Consider the following 17,280-nt stretch of genomic DNA (forward strand, 5'->3'; position numbering starts at 1 on the left):
CCTAGTTTTCATAATGGCTGAACGAATAGCTTTGTGAACTGCATGAAAAAATCAATTGTTCACTTTTTACACTAATAAGTGAATTCGTATATACAAATTTTAATTTCTTGTTTTAAACAGAGAAATAATACATGAATTTAATACAACTCAGTCTCTTGCGGATAGTGATAATGCAACAAAGCAGATGGAATGCTTTGGATTAGGTTTGTATTTTTTTAATGTATTTAACTAGAACTAACTACTTCTTTTCTTTGCGAGGTTCCACTATTATTGCTATTTATTTTACAGTATATCCGGATGGCTGTCTGAAATATTATGGCCCACATCCATTAGATTGCCTGGTCACAATGTGGTACACTGCTTCATGCCTCTTTGTAGGAACTTTCCATCCCTCAAAATTAAATATGACCATGTTGAAATGGTTCGATAATCTAAACATAAGGTAAGGCTTAAACAAAACATAAGCGAGTCATTATACCAATGATTCCTAGTAACTTTTTTATCCTAATTATATCACATGTATTTTAAAAGAGAGATTGAGACCTTGTACAACACCACATCTTCAAAAGCAGATAATGAGGACGTTGAAAGTCAAAAGAAGTGCTTTGGAATGGGTAAGTTCATCATTAATTTCTGATTTGTTGTCAAAATAGAATAGTTTGTTATTTCATTGTTCCTCTAGAATACCCTAATCACTGCGTGAAGTACTATGGGCCACATCCACATGAATGTTTGGAAACAATATGGGAATCATTTAGATGCCTTAACGAAGGTACCAAACATCCGGATAAACTAACACAGATGGAAATATATTCTTTCGACGGAATGGATCTGAGGTGAGAATAAAGACATGCTTTTTAAATTAGCATTTTGATTTTATTTGTTTCATTTGACAACATTATACTTTTTTTAGAACATTCTTCCTTTCATTCTATTAGCACTATATTCGGATTTGAAATAACATTTTCCTAATTTTTTTATCCCAACTTTTATTAAGTTTATTAAGACATTAAAACCATCATGTACCATGAGAAATTAGAATTCAATTTTAAAATAATGTCATTTTAACATGTAAATTGCTATTATTTACTTATTTTTGTTTTACAGAGAAATCATTGGTAAATATAACACCACTCGTCAACTCGCTGATAGTGATAACGCAACTAAGCAAATGGAATGTTTTGGAATAGGTGATGGGAATTTTTGAAGCTTGCGAATTTTGTTTCAATAAATGTCTGGTTTTAATTCATATAAACATTTAGTATATCCTGATGGTTGCTTGTTGTACTATGGACCTCATCCTGTGGATTGTCTTGAAACAATGTGGGAAACTGCTTTATGTCTTCCTGAAGGAGATTTGTTTCCTCAGAAGCTCACTTCAAATCAGTTTGAAACTATGGGTCAAATGAATATAAGGTATATTGTTATATTATAAGTATGTCAAACATAATAAACAAAAAAATTACAATCAATTATATAATGAATTAGGAAGGAATAGATGTTTTCTCGACCCTTGACCTCAGAATGATTTTTTTCATTCATTAGGCTTGTGCTTGTTTGAAGAAAATGCTAAAATTAATTATAATCAAGTGAGTCATATATGTATTTTATTTTTATTAAAAACGTATCATCAATAATATCAAATAAAGCAGAATACATAAATAGTTTCTGTCTATAAATTTGTGAACGATCTATTAATCTATCAACAACTTGACATAGCTCCTATTTAAAGACGAGGCAATTTTGGATTGCTAATAATTAATTGTATCCCAACAGAAATACTGCCAAGAGTCTGAAATTGTGTAATGTATGATATAAAAAGCAGGATTAGTTTTTATTCATATTACTACCAATGAGCATAATATATTATTTCTGATACAGGGAAATAGGAACATATTACAACACAACTGCAGTGGATGCAGATAATGGAATTGTTGAAAGTCAAAAATTTTGTTTTGGACTTGGTAATATATCTTTTCTTTTTATTGCTATTTTGTGTCTTTTTATTAGTGTAAAATTTCAATCCATATTTATTCAGTATACCCAAATTACTGCAAGAAATACTATGGTCCTCACTGGAAAAAATGTTTGGAAACTATATGGGAATCTTATCGGTGTCTTGAAGAAGGAACAAAGCATCCAGATAAACTCTCGCAAGATGAAAGAGATAGATATGATGGAATGAACCTAAGGCATGTGTTTTTCCTATTGTAATTGAATATTCACTTTACTGTACCCAACTGTCTATTATCTAATGCAAGGCTGCTCAACCCATGGGTCGCATGTGGCTCACCAGACTATTCACTGTGGCCTGCACTTTAAATAAGTTTGTAAGCAGACTTTTTAAATTTATAGTATTTGATATAAGATAAAATATATTTTGCGATTTTGGTGTGATTGTTTTGGCCAACTAAATCCCAATGTCAATTAAACTAAATAGCAATGCTTAATTAATTATATGCACACAAAGGACAAAATGAAGTAGTGTACGGGTACGGGTAGTAGTAGATAACCGGATTCCACAGTCTCTGCAAGTCTTCAAAGCGATTCATAGGTCCCTTATGTGACCAGAAATGAATAATATCTTGCTTTTTTCGTTCTTTTTTTTTCTATTGTGTATATACATTTCTACATATTAAAATTTAGATATTCATACGGAACTCTGTTGGGTATTAACTTTACAAATTTTACCAAATGGCCCACTAAAAACCTGTTGATACTTACACAACATTGGCTCACATTTTGTCCATTTAAAAATTTAAACATTAGCATAGCCACTGGAAATAATAAAATAAAAAACACCATGAAGCAAATATACCACTTAGCGAAAAGTGGTGTTTATCAGAAATCCACAGGTGCGTTGTGCAATGCAAGCATTTAATTCAGGGACTCACAACTAATGTGCTATGTCCAGGTCACGTGTTACCAGCATTTTGCAGCCCGCAACACTAAAAAGGTTGGGCAGGCTTGATCTAATTGTCTTCAGTCATATAGGTTATTTACATTTATAACATTGTTAACATTCACATTATATATCCGTTTTTTATACAGGGAAATAATGTATGAATTCAACACAACCCAGTTCCTTGCTGATAGTGACAATTCAACGAAGCAGTTGGAATGCTTTGGATTGGGTAAGTTCTTCTTAGATATCTAAATCTTTTTCACTGGAGATCTCCAAGTATTGCATGCTCTTGTACCATTTATGAATATTCATTGCATTAAATTCAATAACAATCTGAACTACCAGTTTTCAGGTTATTGTTTTATTATATGTTTGTGTAATAATCTAATAAGTAAATCACTCCTTATTTGTTTCATGTTTTACTATGACCGACTGCATTACAAGCGATGCAGGAAAGAGCAACGGACTCAAAACCAGAAGCAACTAGGATTATTCATGCCATAAGTCAACAGGGTTTTGAGGAAAATATTTGATATTGATTAGTTGCATAGTAGTCACACAAACAGCACTAGTTAATTTGATAAATAAAATGGGATTTAGCAATTTTAGTAGTCTCTGATATCTGATAGACTGACAATACTTCATTCACTACATTTGGATTTAGTTAACATTGTCTATCTGTTATTTTTATGTATTCATTAGTGTACCCTGAAGGTTGTGTGAAGTATTATGGTCCGAATCCTGTCAAATGTCTTGAAACAATGTGGTACACTGCTACCTGCCTCTTGGTTGGTCATTTTCATCCATCAAAATTGAACACAAGTTCATTAAGCATATTTGATAATATGAATATAAGGTAAGAAAAAACAAAATTTCTTAATGTGCATAATTTCTTTCATAAATATGCTGAAAATATTTATAGGGAAATTGGATCTTTGTACAATGACACTTCTTCAGCTGCTGATAATGGAGATGTAGAAAATCAAAAGAAATGCTTCGGGATGGGTGAGATATTTGTATAGAGTTTGTGCTAAAATTTTAAAAGTATTCAATTCCGAAGCACAGTAAATGTAAAAAGCATATCAAAGTTCTAATAGATTTTATTTCGCTATTTTTGTATATTAATTTTCTAGAGTCAATAACCCACTTATCATTGTTGTAATTTGTGATATTCTCAGAGTATTTTGAAAAATGCACCAAGTATTACGGACCTCACCCACGTGGATGTTTGGAAACAGTATGGAGTCTGGTGACTTGCATTAAAGAAGGAACTAAATATCCTACTAAACTTTCAACTAATGAAATTAATTATCATAATGATCTTAATCTCAGGTAAAATTGTTTTGTTAATAAGTGATTTGGGTGAAAGCCTGTCATAATTGCATGACCTATATAGTTTAAATTGTTTTATTTTCAACAATATATTACTGAATTACACGTTTTTATACACAGGGATTTGTATTCTCAATTCAATACGACAAAAAATCTTGCAGATAATAATAATGTTGGAAAACAACTGGAATGTTTTGGAATGAGTAAGATATTCTATTATATTTATCGTATATATTTTTTCAGAATATTTATATTTCTGCTCTTTTTTATCAACTTTTGTTACCTCTATTTTAGTATATCCCGATGGATGTGAAAAATACTATGGTCCTCATCCAATGCGTTGCTTGGAAACTTTCTGGGAAATGTCTACCTGCCTACCGGAAGGACAGGAATTTCCACCAAAAATTTCTTTTGAAAAATGGGAATGGTATAACAGCAGTAATTTAAGGTACCTTTTAAAAAAAATTATTTTATCATGTTTTTTTCACTCGTGTTACAGGTACAGTAGTTGGTATACTGGTAAGATTAATATTTTTGTGAATCCTGATAACTCATTATCTAAAATGCAGATTTTCTTTGTGAAATGAGTTTGAGTCTCATATTTTGTTTTGCTCTTTCCCCTACTTTACACAATATACAACTTTTTTAGAGAAGTGTCAAGATATATGAACCTTACTGCAGAAGAGGCTGACAATGCAAATAAAGAAAGTCAGCTAAAATGTTTTGGAATGGGTAAAAATATTGTAATTTTTTTGAATAATTGTGTTCAATATCATATATACTTTTATGTTGTAGAATATCCGTTATATTGTACATTATACTATGGACCACATCCAGTCAAATGTTTGGTAACAATATGGCAATCGGTTGCATGTCTCTATCTTGGTAGCCGTCATCCACAAAAACTTACTCGAGATGAACTTCTGCGTATAGACACATTAAATTTGAGGTGAGTGTTGAATGCAATAGATTTTATTCCATACTTTTCCTTCCTTTCCAAGTAATAGAAGATATTGTTTTCAGATCGGTTATATCTGAGATGAATACAACTAGAGAAAGTGCGGATAGTGGAAGCAAGGAGGATCAACTGTTTTGCTTTGGAATGGGTTTGTATTTCTTTTGCTTTGGTAATCTATGTAAACATTTTCTATATTGTTTTCTATAGTGTTTTTAATTTTTCTTGACAACTGTTTGTTGTATTCATGGTCTTATTTATATTATCCTTTGATGTTGAACTGCCGAAACCTCTTTAGGTTTAGGCAAATAGCTCATCTGCATTTAAAATCACATATGATTGATATGTTATACTGCTGTTTTATGCTTTTTACTATTTTTTCAAAGTTTTTTTTATTCATTCAAATTTGAATTTTTTCAGAATATCCAGAGCATTGTATGTTATATTATGGACCACATTCTACCTCCTGTCTTGTCACTATTTGGATATCTGTTGGATGTTTGGATTATGGATTTAAATATCCTGTGAAACTTAATGAATCTGAACATGAAGTACTTGACTCCATGAATTTAAGGTATATTTGCCTTCCAATTTTCAGCTGTAAACCTAGTCAGCACATTTTCTTACTTGGTTCAATTAGAAGGTTTCATTATTTTAAAATATCCAACTTTTTGGCAGAGAAATTATCTTCAAATTTAACCAATCGAGGTGGAATGCAAATTTACCTGACCGGCAAGAGCAAAAGGATTGCTTTGGAATGGGTATGTTGTAACTGTCATACTTCTTAGTATGAATATGTCTTGCTAATTTAATTTGTTGCATTCAGAATATTACAAACACTGTCATACATATTATGGTCCATTGACTTTATGGTGCCTTCTAACTATATGGAAAGAAGCAACATGTATTCCAAAGGGAACAGAATACCCCAATAAATTACCAGAAATAAATCGTAAACAGATATATGATGCTCTTAATCAAAGGTAATAATTTATAAACCACTTATAGAGTTTTTATGATGGCAAATTCAATATTTGTTCCCCAAACACAAAACAAAATTGTTTTTCAGGGAAGTACTAGATCATGTAAACACAAGTCATGCTTATCCTGCCAATAATTGGGTACCTGCTGCCCAAGTTACTTGCTATGGACGAAGTAAGTTTATTATTTGAATCTCAATTTTTATATTTGTATAAAATTCTGTATATAATTTGTTTAGATTTATATAAGAATATGTATATATATATTCAGAATTTCCAGAAAGATGTAAATTATATTGGGGACCAAATTCTCTTGATTGCTACACAGTAATATTTCGTGAGGCAGAATGTGTGAGAGAAGGGTACAATGATCCTAGTAATCTCACATCTGAACAAGTTGCGGAACTTAACTCCATGAATCTATGGTGAATGAATATTAGTGTTTCTCTTTTTCAAGTGCGTTATGTTTCAAATTGCATTACATGCATATTATCTATTTGGTGATTAGCTTCTTAAAATCTCTTTGTATATGAAAAAGATGTAGTTTTTGAAGATATAATCAGCCTAACCTTTTAATCTACAACTCTTTTTCTTGCCTTTCACTCTGAATAAGGCTTTTACAAGCATCCACCTATACGCATAAACGTATTATATAAAAATGCAGTTGCAAGGTCTGTAACTGTGATGCCAAGTCCAATGCTCTAATCACTACGCCAACATGCACATACATTTAGGATTTTTTTTTTAATCCAGGTGTATTCATTATTGTAGCGTATATTCGAAAACACCTTAAATACATGATAGATTGTTAGTTATCTAATGTTAAATAGCTGTAATTTTATTAGGAGTCTTGTGAAACTAGGGGAATAACTGTAAAATTGAAGAGCTATGCCAAATGAATGTATTTACGTTATTTTTTATTTAAAATAAGTAATTAGGTAACTAAATGGGGCATACTGATTAATAAATAAAATAAAATAATTACCAATAAACCCATACACATTTTGATATTTTAGGGATTTGATAGACAGAATGAATAGTTCAAGAAAGAATGCTGATGAAGGAATTGTGGAGGATCAGTTGAAGTGTTTCGGACTAGGTTAGTAATTTCATATTGCTCATTTATGACTATACCTTTAGCAATATAGTACTTAACAATAATGATTTAACAGACAATACTCCATATTACAGTTTGATAAATTAATCTGTTTACTGAACACAAATGTCTTGGAAAATTTTACTTCATTATATGATTTTTTTTTTCAGATTACTTTGAGCCTTGTTATAAATTTTATGGACCAATGAATGATTCTTGTATCAACTATATATGGACTGATGTTGTACTGTGTTCATACTTGGGTACAGCTTATCCACAAAATTTAACAGTTGAAGCAAGAGGAGCCTTGTATTATGGCATGCATCAAAGGTGTGACATTTCTGTAGTGTTTATTTATAATGCATAAATAAAGCAAGCACACAAGTAAAGCTGCACCATTGATCAACGTTTAGCGGTAATCCACCAGCACAACAACATTCTACTGTTTTATTCTTATTGCAGTATCTGCAGTACAACTTGAAAACTCTTGAAATTCAGCTCGATTTTGATTAATATATTTTGAGTAAATATGTGTTTTGAGATATTTGTTAGAAAAGCTTTAGTTAAAATAGTCTTTTTATTTTTACATATAACTTTAGGGCTGTCTGGAAGTATATAACATTAATTCGTCAGTATGCTGAAGGTGGCGATCCTAATTATCAGATGGAATGTTATGGCATGCGTAAGTAGATTCTTGTTTTATTTCTGTTCTATGCTTCAGCTTATACTATTATTTCTGATATCAATTAGAATTTTATGCACCGGTAACTTAATCCAAATTTTCGACTGATACTCAAAACAGTCTTGTATGAGCTTGTTGTAAACACTCATCTAGAATATAGAAATTGCATAGGATCTGAATATTAACAGTTTAATGTTATAGCACATCACCTCATTTGAACTATCAGAAATTAACGAGAAGCAGGTTGTTTTTTAGTAGATTTCTAAATTTAAAAAAGTTTGTTTAAAATGGAGATGTTAAACAAAAACAATTCAGGAATTAAAAATTTTATTATCTGTAAGTTATATCTTATCAAGGTGAACTGTTAACGTTTTTTTCCAGTTATTCCAGATCAGTGCACATACTTTCCTTTGCATACTGATGAATGTCTTGATCATTTATGGATAAACGAAACGGAGTGCACAGATATGGGTGACGCTTATCCTCTTTCATTTAATCAAAGTATAAAGAATCATTTCTTTGAACACATCGATTTAAGAGAGGTTTTGAAAATCATGGAGGATAATGCCACAGATCAAATGCAATGCTATGGATTCAGTATGTTATGATATTTCAAATTTGATTTTCTCTTTTTGAAAATTTATCCTGATATACTATAAATTTTTATTTTTCAGTATGTAGAAAGGTCATTATTAGTATATTCAATCATCCAGTCTTTTTTATGTCTTTATTTATGAATCGTAATACAATGTGAAGTGATCGATCTAAAATTTGTGAAAAGTAATTTCTTGATCAAAAGCTAGTTGCTAATTTTATTTTTATATTCATTTTTTGTTGAATTTTATCAATTTCGAATTTGAAATGGATTGTTTTCTGTTATTGTAATACTTTTCATTTTGATAAGCGTGCAATATCTGTGTCTTTAAAAATAACTTTTTTTTCAAGATACTTGTACCGAACACTTCTCAATCGGCTCGTACCTATTATCGTAGTTTTTTTCTATCATAATAAGCAAAGTGAAAATTATATTTCAGCATTTCCAGAAAGTTGTAACTACAAGCCACCTCACGATGGAGACTGCCTTATAGACTTGTATGCTGATGTGAGTAAACACTTGGTTCGATTAATCTCAACATGAAACATAAACTAGATTATTTAATATTTCTTGATTTAATCTTTATAAATCATTTCATTTGTTCAGACGGGATGTGATACTGATTTCGGTTTCATTCCTACTAATGAAATGGATTCGTATAGCTCAAATAATATTTGGAATGTTTTAAATGAATTTGTTGACATCAAAGAAAAGGCTGATGAAGATGATACATATGGTGTTGAAGCCGAAGCTTGTTATAAGCCAAGTATGAATCTTAGTAACACAATGTAATTCGTTAATAATCATGACATTTTCTTCATCAAATGCTGTTGTTTTAGAATTTGTTGAAATTGCTGAAGGTCTCAAGGTACTTTTTCACATTTACGGAAAAACATATAAAGAAGCTGTTGAGCACTGCAATTCTTTGAATTCGCTGTTACAGTTTTCGGTAAGATTTTTTTTTAATCTGTCTAGTACCTGACACAAATCTAACTGGATGCGAGAAAATTCATCAGAAAAAATACAGTATTTGATTATTGATGTTATTTTAATTTTTCGCAGATTGATAATGATGAAATACAGAAAAAATTGGAAAGAAAACTGCATAACGCATATGCCCTATTTGATACTGAGCAATGGTGGCTAGGATTAAATGATTTGGAAAATGAAGGTACCACATAATATTTTCTACCCCATCATTTGAACCCTAATCACGAGATTTTATGATAGTGTCATATGAATTAGGCTTGAGTACTTATTGGCTGTATGAAAGAAATTGATTTTGCTTGTTTGGCGACTTGTAACTTTAACTATAACAGGAAGCCATAGGCATTCCATCGTTTGACATGTTTTGTTTCAGGCGATTTTGTTTGGGCGAATCTTGATAAATTTGATGCTGAAAGTGCTTATCACCACTGGGATGATAGTTTCAATGCAAATCATGGAAATAAACACTGTGGTACCTTTAATTCTGTCAATAACTTTACTTGGAGTCTTGAAGATTGTGAAGAATCAAATTCTTTTATGTGCATGGATGGTATAAAATAAATACTTGTGCTTTTCTTGTTCCTTGAAAGTATTCAATATTAAAATTAAATTTATTTTCCAGTTACCTGCACATACAAAGCCAAATATATTTTGTCAGAAGGTAATAATTTTTATGATGCTATTTGTGAATGGTATTATTTCTTCATTATTATATTATAAGAATGTAATGTAGGATGGTTGATTTGATCACATCATGGGTGATACCGTAATCAATTTCAGATTAGTGTTGCACATTTTATATATATGTCCATGACAATAGTTCTTGACTAAAATGAAGCATGGAATAGGAAAAAAAACAGTAAATTATTTAGCATTTCATCTTTAATTATTGCTTATAAACTACAAAATGCAACTTTGATAAGTATGTCAAAAATATTCCAGAGGCAGACTGTAATTCTGAATGCAATGATCACGAAAGATGTGTTGATGGTAAATGTGTCTGTGCTGAAGTGTATGAAGGAGACGATTGCAAAAAACTCAAAGGTATGCAGCAAAGATCTCTGTAATAGTACGTTCCTTAGATTAGTGCATTCAATTACGATACAGTTATATAGATTTCTATAAAGTTGTTTTGATCAATAAGTTTGAATAACTTTAGTTATATTGAAATATATGCATGTCTTTTTCATTAGGCATGAACGCTGTTTGGGAAATTAAGAAGTTTGACAAAACATATCTGTTTTTTGATGAAGACCTTACCTGGCACGGTGCAAGAGATTATTGCAATGGTAATTAATTTTTCTCTTCAATCATAAAAACATGTGCTCATTGAATTCAGTATTTTTAATGTTGTTTGTAAATCTTATTCAGAAATCTTTCTGTTCCTGTTCTAATTTATTTTTCAATTTATTGACGATGAACATTTGATTCACAGGAACATGGGGGACATTGGCAATGCCGAAGACTTTGGAAATACATGAGTTTTTAAAGTGGAATATATTAGCCATGAATTTGAAAAACGAAACAGGTAATAGTTCTTGATGAAAGTTGCTCATATTGTTTACCAAGCATATTACGTAGTGCTTTTGGGTAATTGTGCTGTTTTATTATTCTTGCATAATTATTTTGAAGACTTACCGGGTATCTCTACTAGTCTATGACTCTATCTAAACATGCTTTTTTATTGTTTCGTCGAAAACTTGTTTTTTTTCTTCATGTGATTTTTATTTATTCATTTATCTGAACCAGTCTTGTCTTCACAGTTGCTCAGAGATCCGCATACTGGAACAAATTTTGTTTTCAATTAGACTTTCTCACCAACAATTTTAAATTTCCTTTTTCTGTTGTATTTATTTGAAAATTAATATATGCTTAATAATGTTTGTTTCAACTTTGAGGCATAATCATTTATAACAAAAAACTTCTTTATAGTTGCAGTGTGGCTGGGAATGAATGACATTGACAATGAAAATGAATGGAAATTCATGGATGACGAAATGGTCAATCTGTCGCCCGATTTTGGGGGTAAGTTAAAGACTTTGCCTTCATCTAACAATCTATTTAGTAGAAATACTGGACCACATATCTTGATAAAATCCATCTGGTAATTATAATGCATGTGAATTTAATTTTTTGATCTTCATTCCTATGTTTGCACTTTTCTGATCATTGGCATGCATAAGGTAGAATTGTGAAGACCACTCAATATGAGAAATGCTTAGTTTAAGTAAATATCTGCATCCAGATTCTTTAGAATATCTTCACCTACATACCTTCAACTTGACTTATTTACCACACCCTGTTTATATCTTCCCTCTTTTTCAGCACAACTTCATTTGATCTTTTTTATATAGTTAAAAAAGATACATTAAATGACCATTTCTTACACAGATATGACATTGAATAATACTATACCATGGTATGCAAAAAATAGCACCCAGGGTGATTATTGGTGGTTTATTTGGGCACATGGATATTTTGGAAATTTCACAGAGAATGAAGCCATGTGTACGAGGTTAAATGGAACACTAGCTAATATTATATCAAAAGAAATAAACGATGCAATTGCAAATAATTTCAATGTGAGTTGATTCTTTTATATTGTGTATGTTCTTTTATAGGTGTTTTTCGTATTTTATAGTAAATACATGTTTACATCGTTATAATATATAAGATATTATTTTTTATTTAGTTGATTAATTTCATAAATCAATTCAGGGGCTCTATGACATATTCATGAGGGAAAATGAAGAATTAAGAAAGGGGATTGAGTTTGGTATGTGGTTCTTCAATCTCAGAGGAGACGAAAAAGATTTATCAATTTGGACCCAGGGCGATGGTCAACGTGTATTCATACACAGCGCATGGTATCAAAAAATGGGTCTGCCTGTACCAGACAGAGCGAACTTTGCTTGTAAGTTCTACCTGATGTTTATGAATAATTGGGTGGATTGTCACAGCAAATAAGACAAAATTTTGTGTACCAGATATTCTCGCATATACGTCGATCGCAAATATAAGCCGACTCTCTAAAACCGGTCTCAAAATGGCGATTTTATAAAAATTCTCATTTAAGCCGACCCTACGATTCGTAACACGCCGTACCGCACCTATCACAGTCAAGGATATCGAAGTATTTGAATACTTTTTCGGCTGATTTTCGAATATTAGCCACTTTTCGCCTGCATCGCGGTGTTTCGTTGTAAAAGTTTTCAAACTAATTTTAGCGCTTTGCCATGTAATGACGACGATAAATAAAATCGGCACTTTGCTTGTTTATCTTCTGTGCGACCCTGCACCTCATATTGTTGCGACACATTTGCATGGTTCTGGGTTGGACATTGCCACCATTTCCTTGCAAGGCTTCTTATTCTATATTTATTTCCATTACGTCGCAAAATTGTATTGTTGAAAGTTGTATCTCTGTCCCGTAGAATGTAAAAAGCTATTTCATGTATGGTCATGACTGAAAAGATATTATCGGTAACAACATTTGAAGTGTGCTTTTTGAGGTTTACACAAGGCGAAAACGCTAGTTCTATTAATAGAATCGAGTTGTATCTCTGTCCCTAGAATGTAATATGCTATTTCATTTATAGTCATGACTGAAAAGATATTATCGATAACAACATTTAAAGTGTGCTTTTTGATGTTTACACAAGGAGAAAACGCTAGTTCTATAAATTAGAATCGAGTTGTATCTCTTTCCGGTAGAATGTAATAAGCCATTTTATGTATGGTCATGGCTGAAAAGTTATTATCGGTAATGTAAATATTTCAATCATTATGGAGATAATAGTCCTTATCAACGCCACTATAAAAGATAACATATCATAAAGATGATTAAAAGTCGGGCGGTGTTATTTGCGTTACGGCGATATCGCTCCAAATAATGTATGACATATCGGAAAGATGATTAGAAGTCGGGCGGCGTTATTTGCGTTATGACGATAGTACAATCACAATGGTACAAGCGATCTCATTTCGTTTTTTAGTGTGATCTGAGTTATGTGTTGCTAGTTTGTTCCGATTGGCAATATGTGCATTCTGTGCAATGCACCAATTAAATTTAAAATTTGGTGTTATATTTCTTCAAATCATTTCATACATAATTCATAAATGTTGAAAACGGTTTATTAGATTATTCATACAGTATACTTAATAATACATCTGCATCCTTGCTATATTCAATTTGTTTTCCATTAAATCAAATTATTTTGCAATCAAAATACAAATTTGTTTTTAGCATTTCAGGCATGGAAAAAATCATCTGATCCTAATGGAAATTTAGGAGACATGCGGCAACATTGTGGAGCTTTGATAGAAAGTGATGAACGAATTGCTCATTTTGAAGGAGTAAAACAATCTGAATCTTGTCAAAAGGGTAGGTCTATTCAATAATTTATTTTAGTGATTAAAGACTAGAGTGGGCAAGTTGCCACTTCCAGACTTGGCACAAAAAGTTAACCATTATTAATTAATGTTAAAATATTTTGTACAATTCGAAATCATGTTCTCAATCTTAAATCACTGTGCTAAGCTATGCATATGCATGTGCCTTGATTATCTTGTATAATTTCTTTTGAGTGAAGTCCGAAATATTTTTATTCGGCCAATTGTTCCAATTATATCTAATCTATCTGAAATTATTCTATTAATAGCATTTATACAATCACACAACGCTAATCAGCCCAACGAAGAGCTAGAAAAAAAGTTAGAAACTTGTGGGGAATCAGTAGAATATAATAATTGGATTGATCATTTTTGTGAAGCAAAACTTCCTCTATTATGTGAAAGGGGTGAGTTTTATACTGTAGTGTTTTTGCATAATTCCAAGAAAGATAGCTTACAAATTATTTTTTTTAGATTATATGAAAATGTGAATACAAACATTTAATTGTATTCCTAATTGTTGATGCTGTTGATACCTCATATTTTTTATACTTATATTTGTACAAATTCTCCAGCATATTTAACAGCATTGAACAAAATGCAATATCCAAATATATTGTAAAACATTATTGAATAATTGTAGACTAACCAGCTAATTCTATTGATTTACAATCAAATGCGAGTAACTGTTTTTATCAAGGTCCATACCCATTTGAACGATGGCATCTGCGTGGATCTGAAGGATCTGAACCAAATAATGCTTGGTGTGATGAACATTGTGGTGGAATAAAATTACTTGTTGACCCTTTTATGTGGAATGATTATCATTGTCACAAAAGATTTCCTTTTATTTGTGAAGTTGGTGAGCTAGACAACTTGTTTCTCTACTATAGTTACTAGGGATGTGCCAGGTTTCGGATCCGGACTCGGATTCGAGTCGAATCCAGGCATTTTTTGGACTCGGATTCGATTTTGAGTCCACGTCGTTTTTACCGAGTCTATAATCAATTCTGTTTTTACTAATTTACGTCTATGTTTGTACTTTTACCCCTATAAATCTCACTACATACCTTAACTAGTTGAAATTCAAGGTTAGATATGTAACAATATCACTGGTGTGTATTATAAACACTCCTTATAAAAACGACGACAGATATCCAGATAAAACTATTGATAGCTTATAACAATGATGCGCCAGTCACCTTCAAACTATCCATCCTTTTTGGTATACATGTGGTACACAATAAAATATGTGTTAGCGCAATATTTTTGCGTTTTCGCGTAAATAAATATAAAACATGCGCAGGATCAACCCAAGGGGGAATCTCATCAATACCCCTTTCAAATCGAGTTTATTATGTGCAATCCTTTCTCTAAAAAGGGAGCAATGGAAAGCATGGAGCGTTTTAGAACGTTTACATGAACTACTAAATTGCAAGCATTGTACTGGCGACGAGTGGCATCTCTCTACCATTTGCACACGCGACATAGTAAATTAAGGCTAGAAATATTTGGAATTATGGGAAAGCATTGTAGTCAAAAGCTTTTTATATTGACATGTAAGAATTTCTAAATAGCCGCCCAGAATTGACGCAAGGTGGTGGGCTGGAAATCCAGTTCACAGCCAAGGCGCACATTGACCCACATTTACATTATGGCCGCCAAAAATGAAGAATAATATATTTTTAAATTGATTAAACAGCTATCTGCGGAACCATTAGGCAAAAAATATGAGCTACGACGTATGTTTGTGAGCGCACGATGCTGTAGTATGGTCAAAAACATGTTTTTCTACTTTTACATTGTGACATCACGGACTCGGAGGATTTGACTCGAGTCTTTGACCTATTACTCGGATTCGTCGAATCTCTGTAATGCCGGACTCTCATCCATTCATGTTTTTTCACTAATCTCAGTTTTACATTTTATCAAATGATGTTTTTTAAATTACTGTTTATTTTAAGATCTACCATATTCTTGCACATACAACCCTCCTCTGGATGAGAATTGTATCTCAAATGTATTTTTGGAGGTATGTATATATATATATATATATCATATACAGTGTATTTCAATCCCATCAAAACTCTGATTAAACAAACACTGCATTGGAAAAGTAATTTATTTTCTTGTTATGAATTGACTTATCTTTTGCACAGGCTGGGTGTGAAAAAGAAGGCCATGGCCCCACATTAGACTTTAGTCTTTTGGCAAACAACACAGTAATTGAACTTTTGAACAAGTTTAAAGATTTAAAAAAATTGGCCGATGCAGATAAAGATAGAGGCATTCAAGCTGAAACCTGTTATAAACCTGGTTTGTTTGTCATTACACTTTATTGATTTATTCAATGAATGGCGGTTGCATGAATCATATAAACTATTTGAGCATTTGCAAAGCCTTTTGACTCATAGCAAGGGTAAAGAAAAATGTGGATTTTTTTTCCAGATTTCAATCTTAAACAGCCTGAAATTACTGATATAAACTGCAAGCTTGCAGCTAACAGAACAAAGCTCACGTCCAGGCAAACTTGTCACATAATATAGCTTTATTATATTTTAGTTTCTGTTATTACAGTATTTTACTGTTTACTAATTAGGGTTGGGCACTTTGATGTAAGAATATGTAGCAAAATTCAATGAAGAACTTTCAGTTTTTTCTTTCAATGTAATATATTTTTGAATAGCTAAACTAAAATATTTACTTTGGTTTAGAATTCAGACCAATAACTTTTCCTAATGGTAAAGAAGTAGAACTTCTTTTTCATGTCAAAAATGAGACATTTTCCAAAGCTGAATCATTTTGTGAAGATAATGATGCTGTGCTTATTGTGGTATGTGTATTTAATTTTCTTGTCACTATTGAAGTACAGTGATGAATTTTTATAATAGATAGATCTTTCATTCTGTAATATCTATATCAAAATGTTCTAATTTTAGATTAATGATCGTTATGTGTTAGACTATGTTACACAAAAAATCGAAGGTGCTCAGGAAAGTGTTGGTACAAAATATTGGTGGGTTGGAATGAGTGATAGAGACGCTGAAGGTGAGTTTCATTTCATTCAGTTCAGTTACAGCATTTTTCATCAATTACACCGGTGGTCAGCAAACTTTATGTACTTGCGAGCCAAATATCCACTTTTCCGGTAGCATGAGGGCCGCATTAATTTCCACCTATGAAAAATCTCTACATTTAACTTCAAATTGTGGCACACTTGCTGTATTAAAAGACTGCCACAATGAGACGTACATGTGGCCTTTCTTGTATATATTATCAAACAATACATTATTTTTATTCACTTATTAACAATGTGAAGGATGATGTTGTTTCTGTGTCCTGCGCAAAACGGCAAC

At 31.7% G+C, this 17,280-nt stretch overlaps 1 protein-coding gene across 2 annotated transcripts in view; it reads left to right on the forward strand.

Moving 5' to 3' along the window:
- Positions 1 to 17,280, forward strand: part of LOC120345301 (uncharacterized) — a 96,424-nt gene that overhangs the window by 49,614 nt on the left and 29,530 nt on the right. For both annotated transcript variants that reach the window (XM_078115123.1, XM_078115124.1), the window contains 45 exons: positions 121 to 203; positions 289 to 442; positions 532 to 614; positions 683 to 836; positions 1,108 to 1,190; positions 1,263 to 1,416; positions 1,882 to 1,964; positions 2,039 to 2,192; positions 3,052 to 3,134; positions 3,608 to 3,761; positions 3,828 to 3,910; positions 4,084 to 4,237; positions 4,358 to 4,440; positions 4,532 to 4,685; positions 4,887 to 4,969; positions 5,033 to 5,186; positions 5,261 to 5,343; positions 5,613 to 5,766; positions 5,871 to 5,953; positions 6,019 to 6,175; positions 6,262 to 6,347; positions 6,444 to 6,597; positions 7,189 to 7,271; positions 7,439 to 7,598; positions 7,868 to 7,950; positions 8,332 to 8,547; positions 8,985 to 9,052; positions 9,152 to 9,311; positions 9,385 to 9,494; positions 9,608 to 9,716; positions 9,906 to 10,082; positions 10,155 to 10,193; positions 10,475 to 10,576; positions 10,726 to 10,821; positions 10,968 to 11,060; positions 11,465 to 11,557; positions 11,924 to 12,114; positions 12,251 to 12,446; positions 13,779 to 13,916; positions 14,194 to 14,331; positions 14,625 to 14,786; positions 15,889 to 15,956; positions 16,084 to 16,240; positions 16,639 to 16,757; positions 16,864 to 16,972. In XM_078115123.1, coding sequence (XP_077971249.1) covers positions 121 to 203; positions 289 to 442; positions 532 to 614; positions 683 to 836; positions 1,108 to 1,190; positions 1,263 to 1,416; positions 1,882 to 1,964; positions 2,039 to 2,192; positions 3,052 to 3,134; positions 3,608 to 3,761; positions 3,828 to 3,910; positions 4,084 to 4,237; positions 4,358 to 4,440; positions 4,532 to 4,685; positions 4,887 to 4,969; positions 5,033 to 5,186; positions 5,261 to 5,343; positions 5,613 to 5,766; positions 5,871 to 5,953; positions 6,019 to 6,175; positions 6,262 to 6,347; positions 6,444 to 6,597; positions 7,189 to 7,271; positions 7,439 to 7,598; positions 7,868 to 7,950; positions 8,332 to 8,547; positions 8,985 to 9,052; positions 9,152 to 9,311; positions 9,385 to 9,494; positions 9,608 to 9,716; positions 9,906 to 10,082; positions 10,155 to 10,193; positions 10,475 to 10,576; positions 10,726 to 10,821; positions 10,968 to 11,060; positions 11,465 to 11,557; positions 11,924 to 12,114; positions 12,251 to 12,446; positions 13,779 to 13,916; positions 14,194 to 14,331; positions 14,625 to 14,786; positions 15,889 to 15,956; positions 16,084 to 16,240; positions 16,639 to 16,757; positions 16,864 to 16,972 — 5,480 coding nt within the window. The remainder of the gene's footprint in view (positions 1 to 120; positions 204 to 288; positions 443 to 531; positions 615 to 682; positions 837 to 1,107; positions 1,191 to 1,262; positions 1,417 to 1,881; positions 1,965 to 2,038; positions 2,193 to 3,051; positions 3,135 to 3,607; positions 3,762 to 3,827; positions 3,911 to 4,083; positions 4,238 to 4,357; positions 4,441 to 4,531; positions 4,686 to 4,886; positions 4,970 to 5,032; positions 5,187 to 5,260; positions 5,344 to 5,612; positions 5,767 to 5,870; positions 5,954 to 6,018; positions 6,176 to 6,261; positions 6,348 to 6,443; positions 6,598 to 7,188; positions 7,272 to 7,438; positions 7,599 to 7,867; positions 7,951 to 8,331; positions 8,548 to 8,984; positions 9,053 to 9,151; positions 9,312 to 9,384; positions 9,495 to 9,607; positions 9,717 to 9,905; positions 10,083 to 10,154; positions 10,194 to 10,474; positions 10,577 to 10,725; positions 10,822 to 10,967; positions 11,061 to 11,464; positions 11,558 to 11,923; positions 12,115 to 12,250; positions 12,447 to 13,778; positions 13,917 to 14,193; positions 14,332 to 14,624; positions 14,787 to 15,888; positions 15,957 to 16,083; positions 16,241 to 16,638; positions 16,758 to 16,863; positions 16,973 to 17,280) is intronic.

This window comes from Styela clava, chromosome 8, assembly GCF_964204865.1.
Source record: "Styela clava chromosome 8, kaStyClav1.hap1.2, whole genome shotgun sequence".
In the NCBI taxonomy this organism is placed as follows: domain Eukaryota; kingdom Metazoa; phylum Chordata; class Ascidiacea; order Stolidobranchia; family Styelidae; genus Styela; species Styela clava.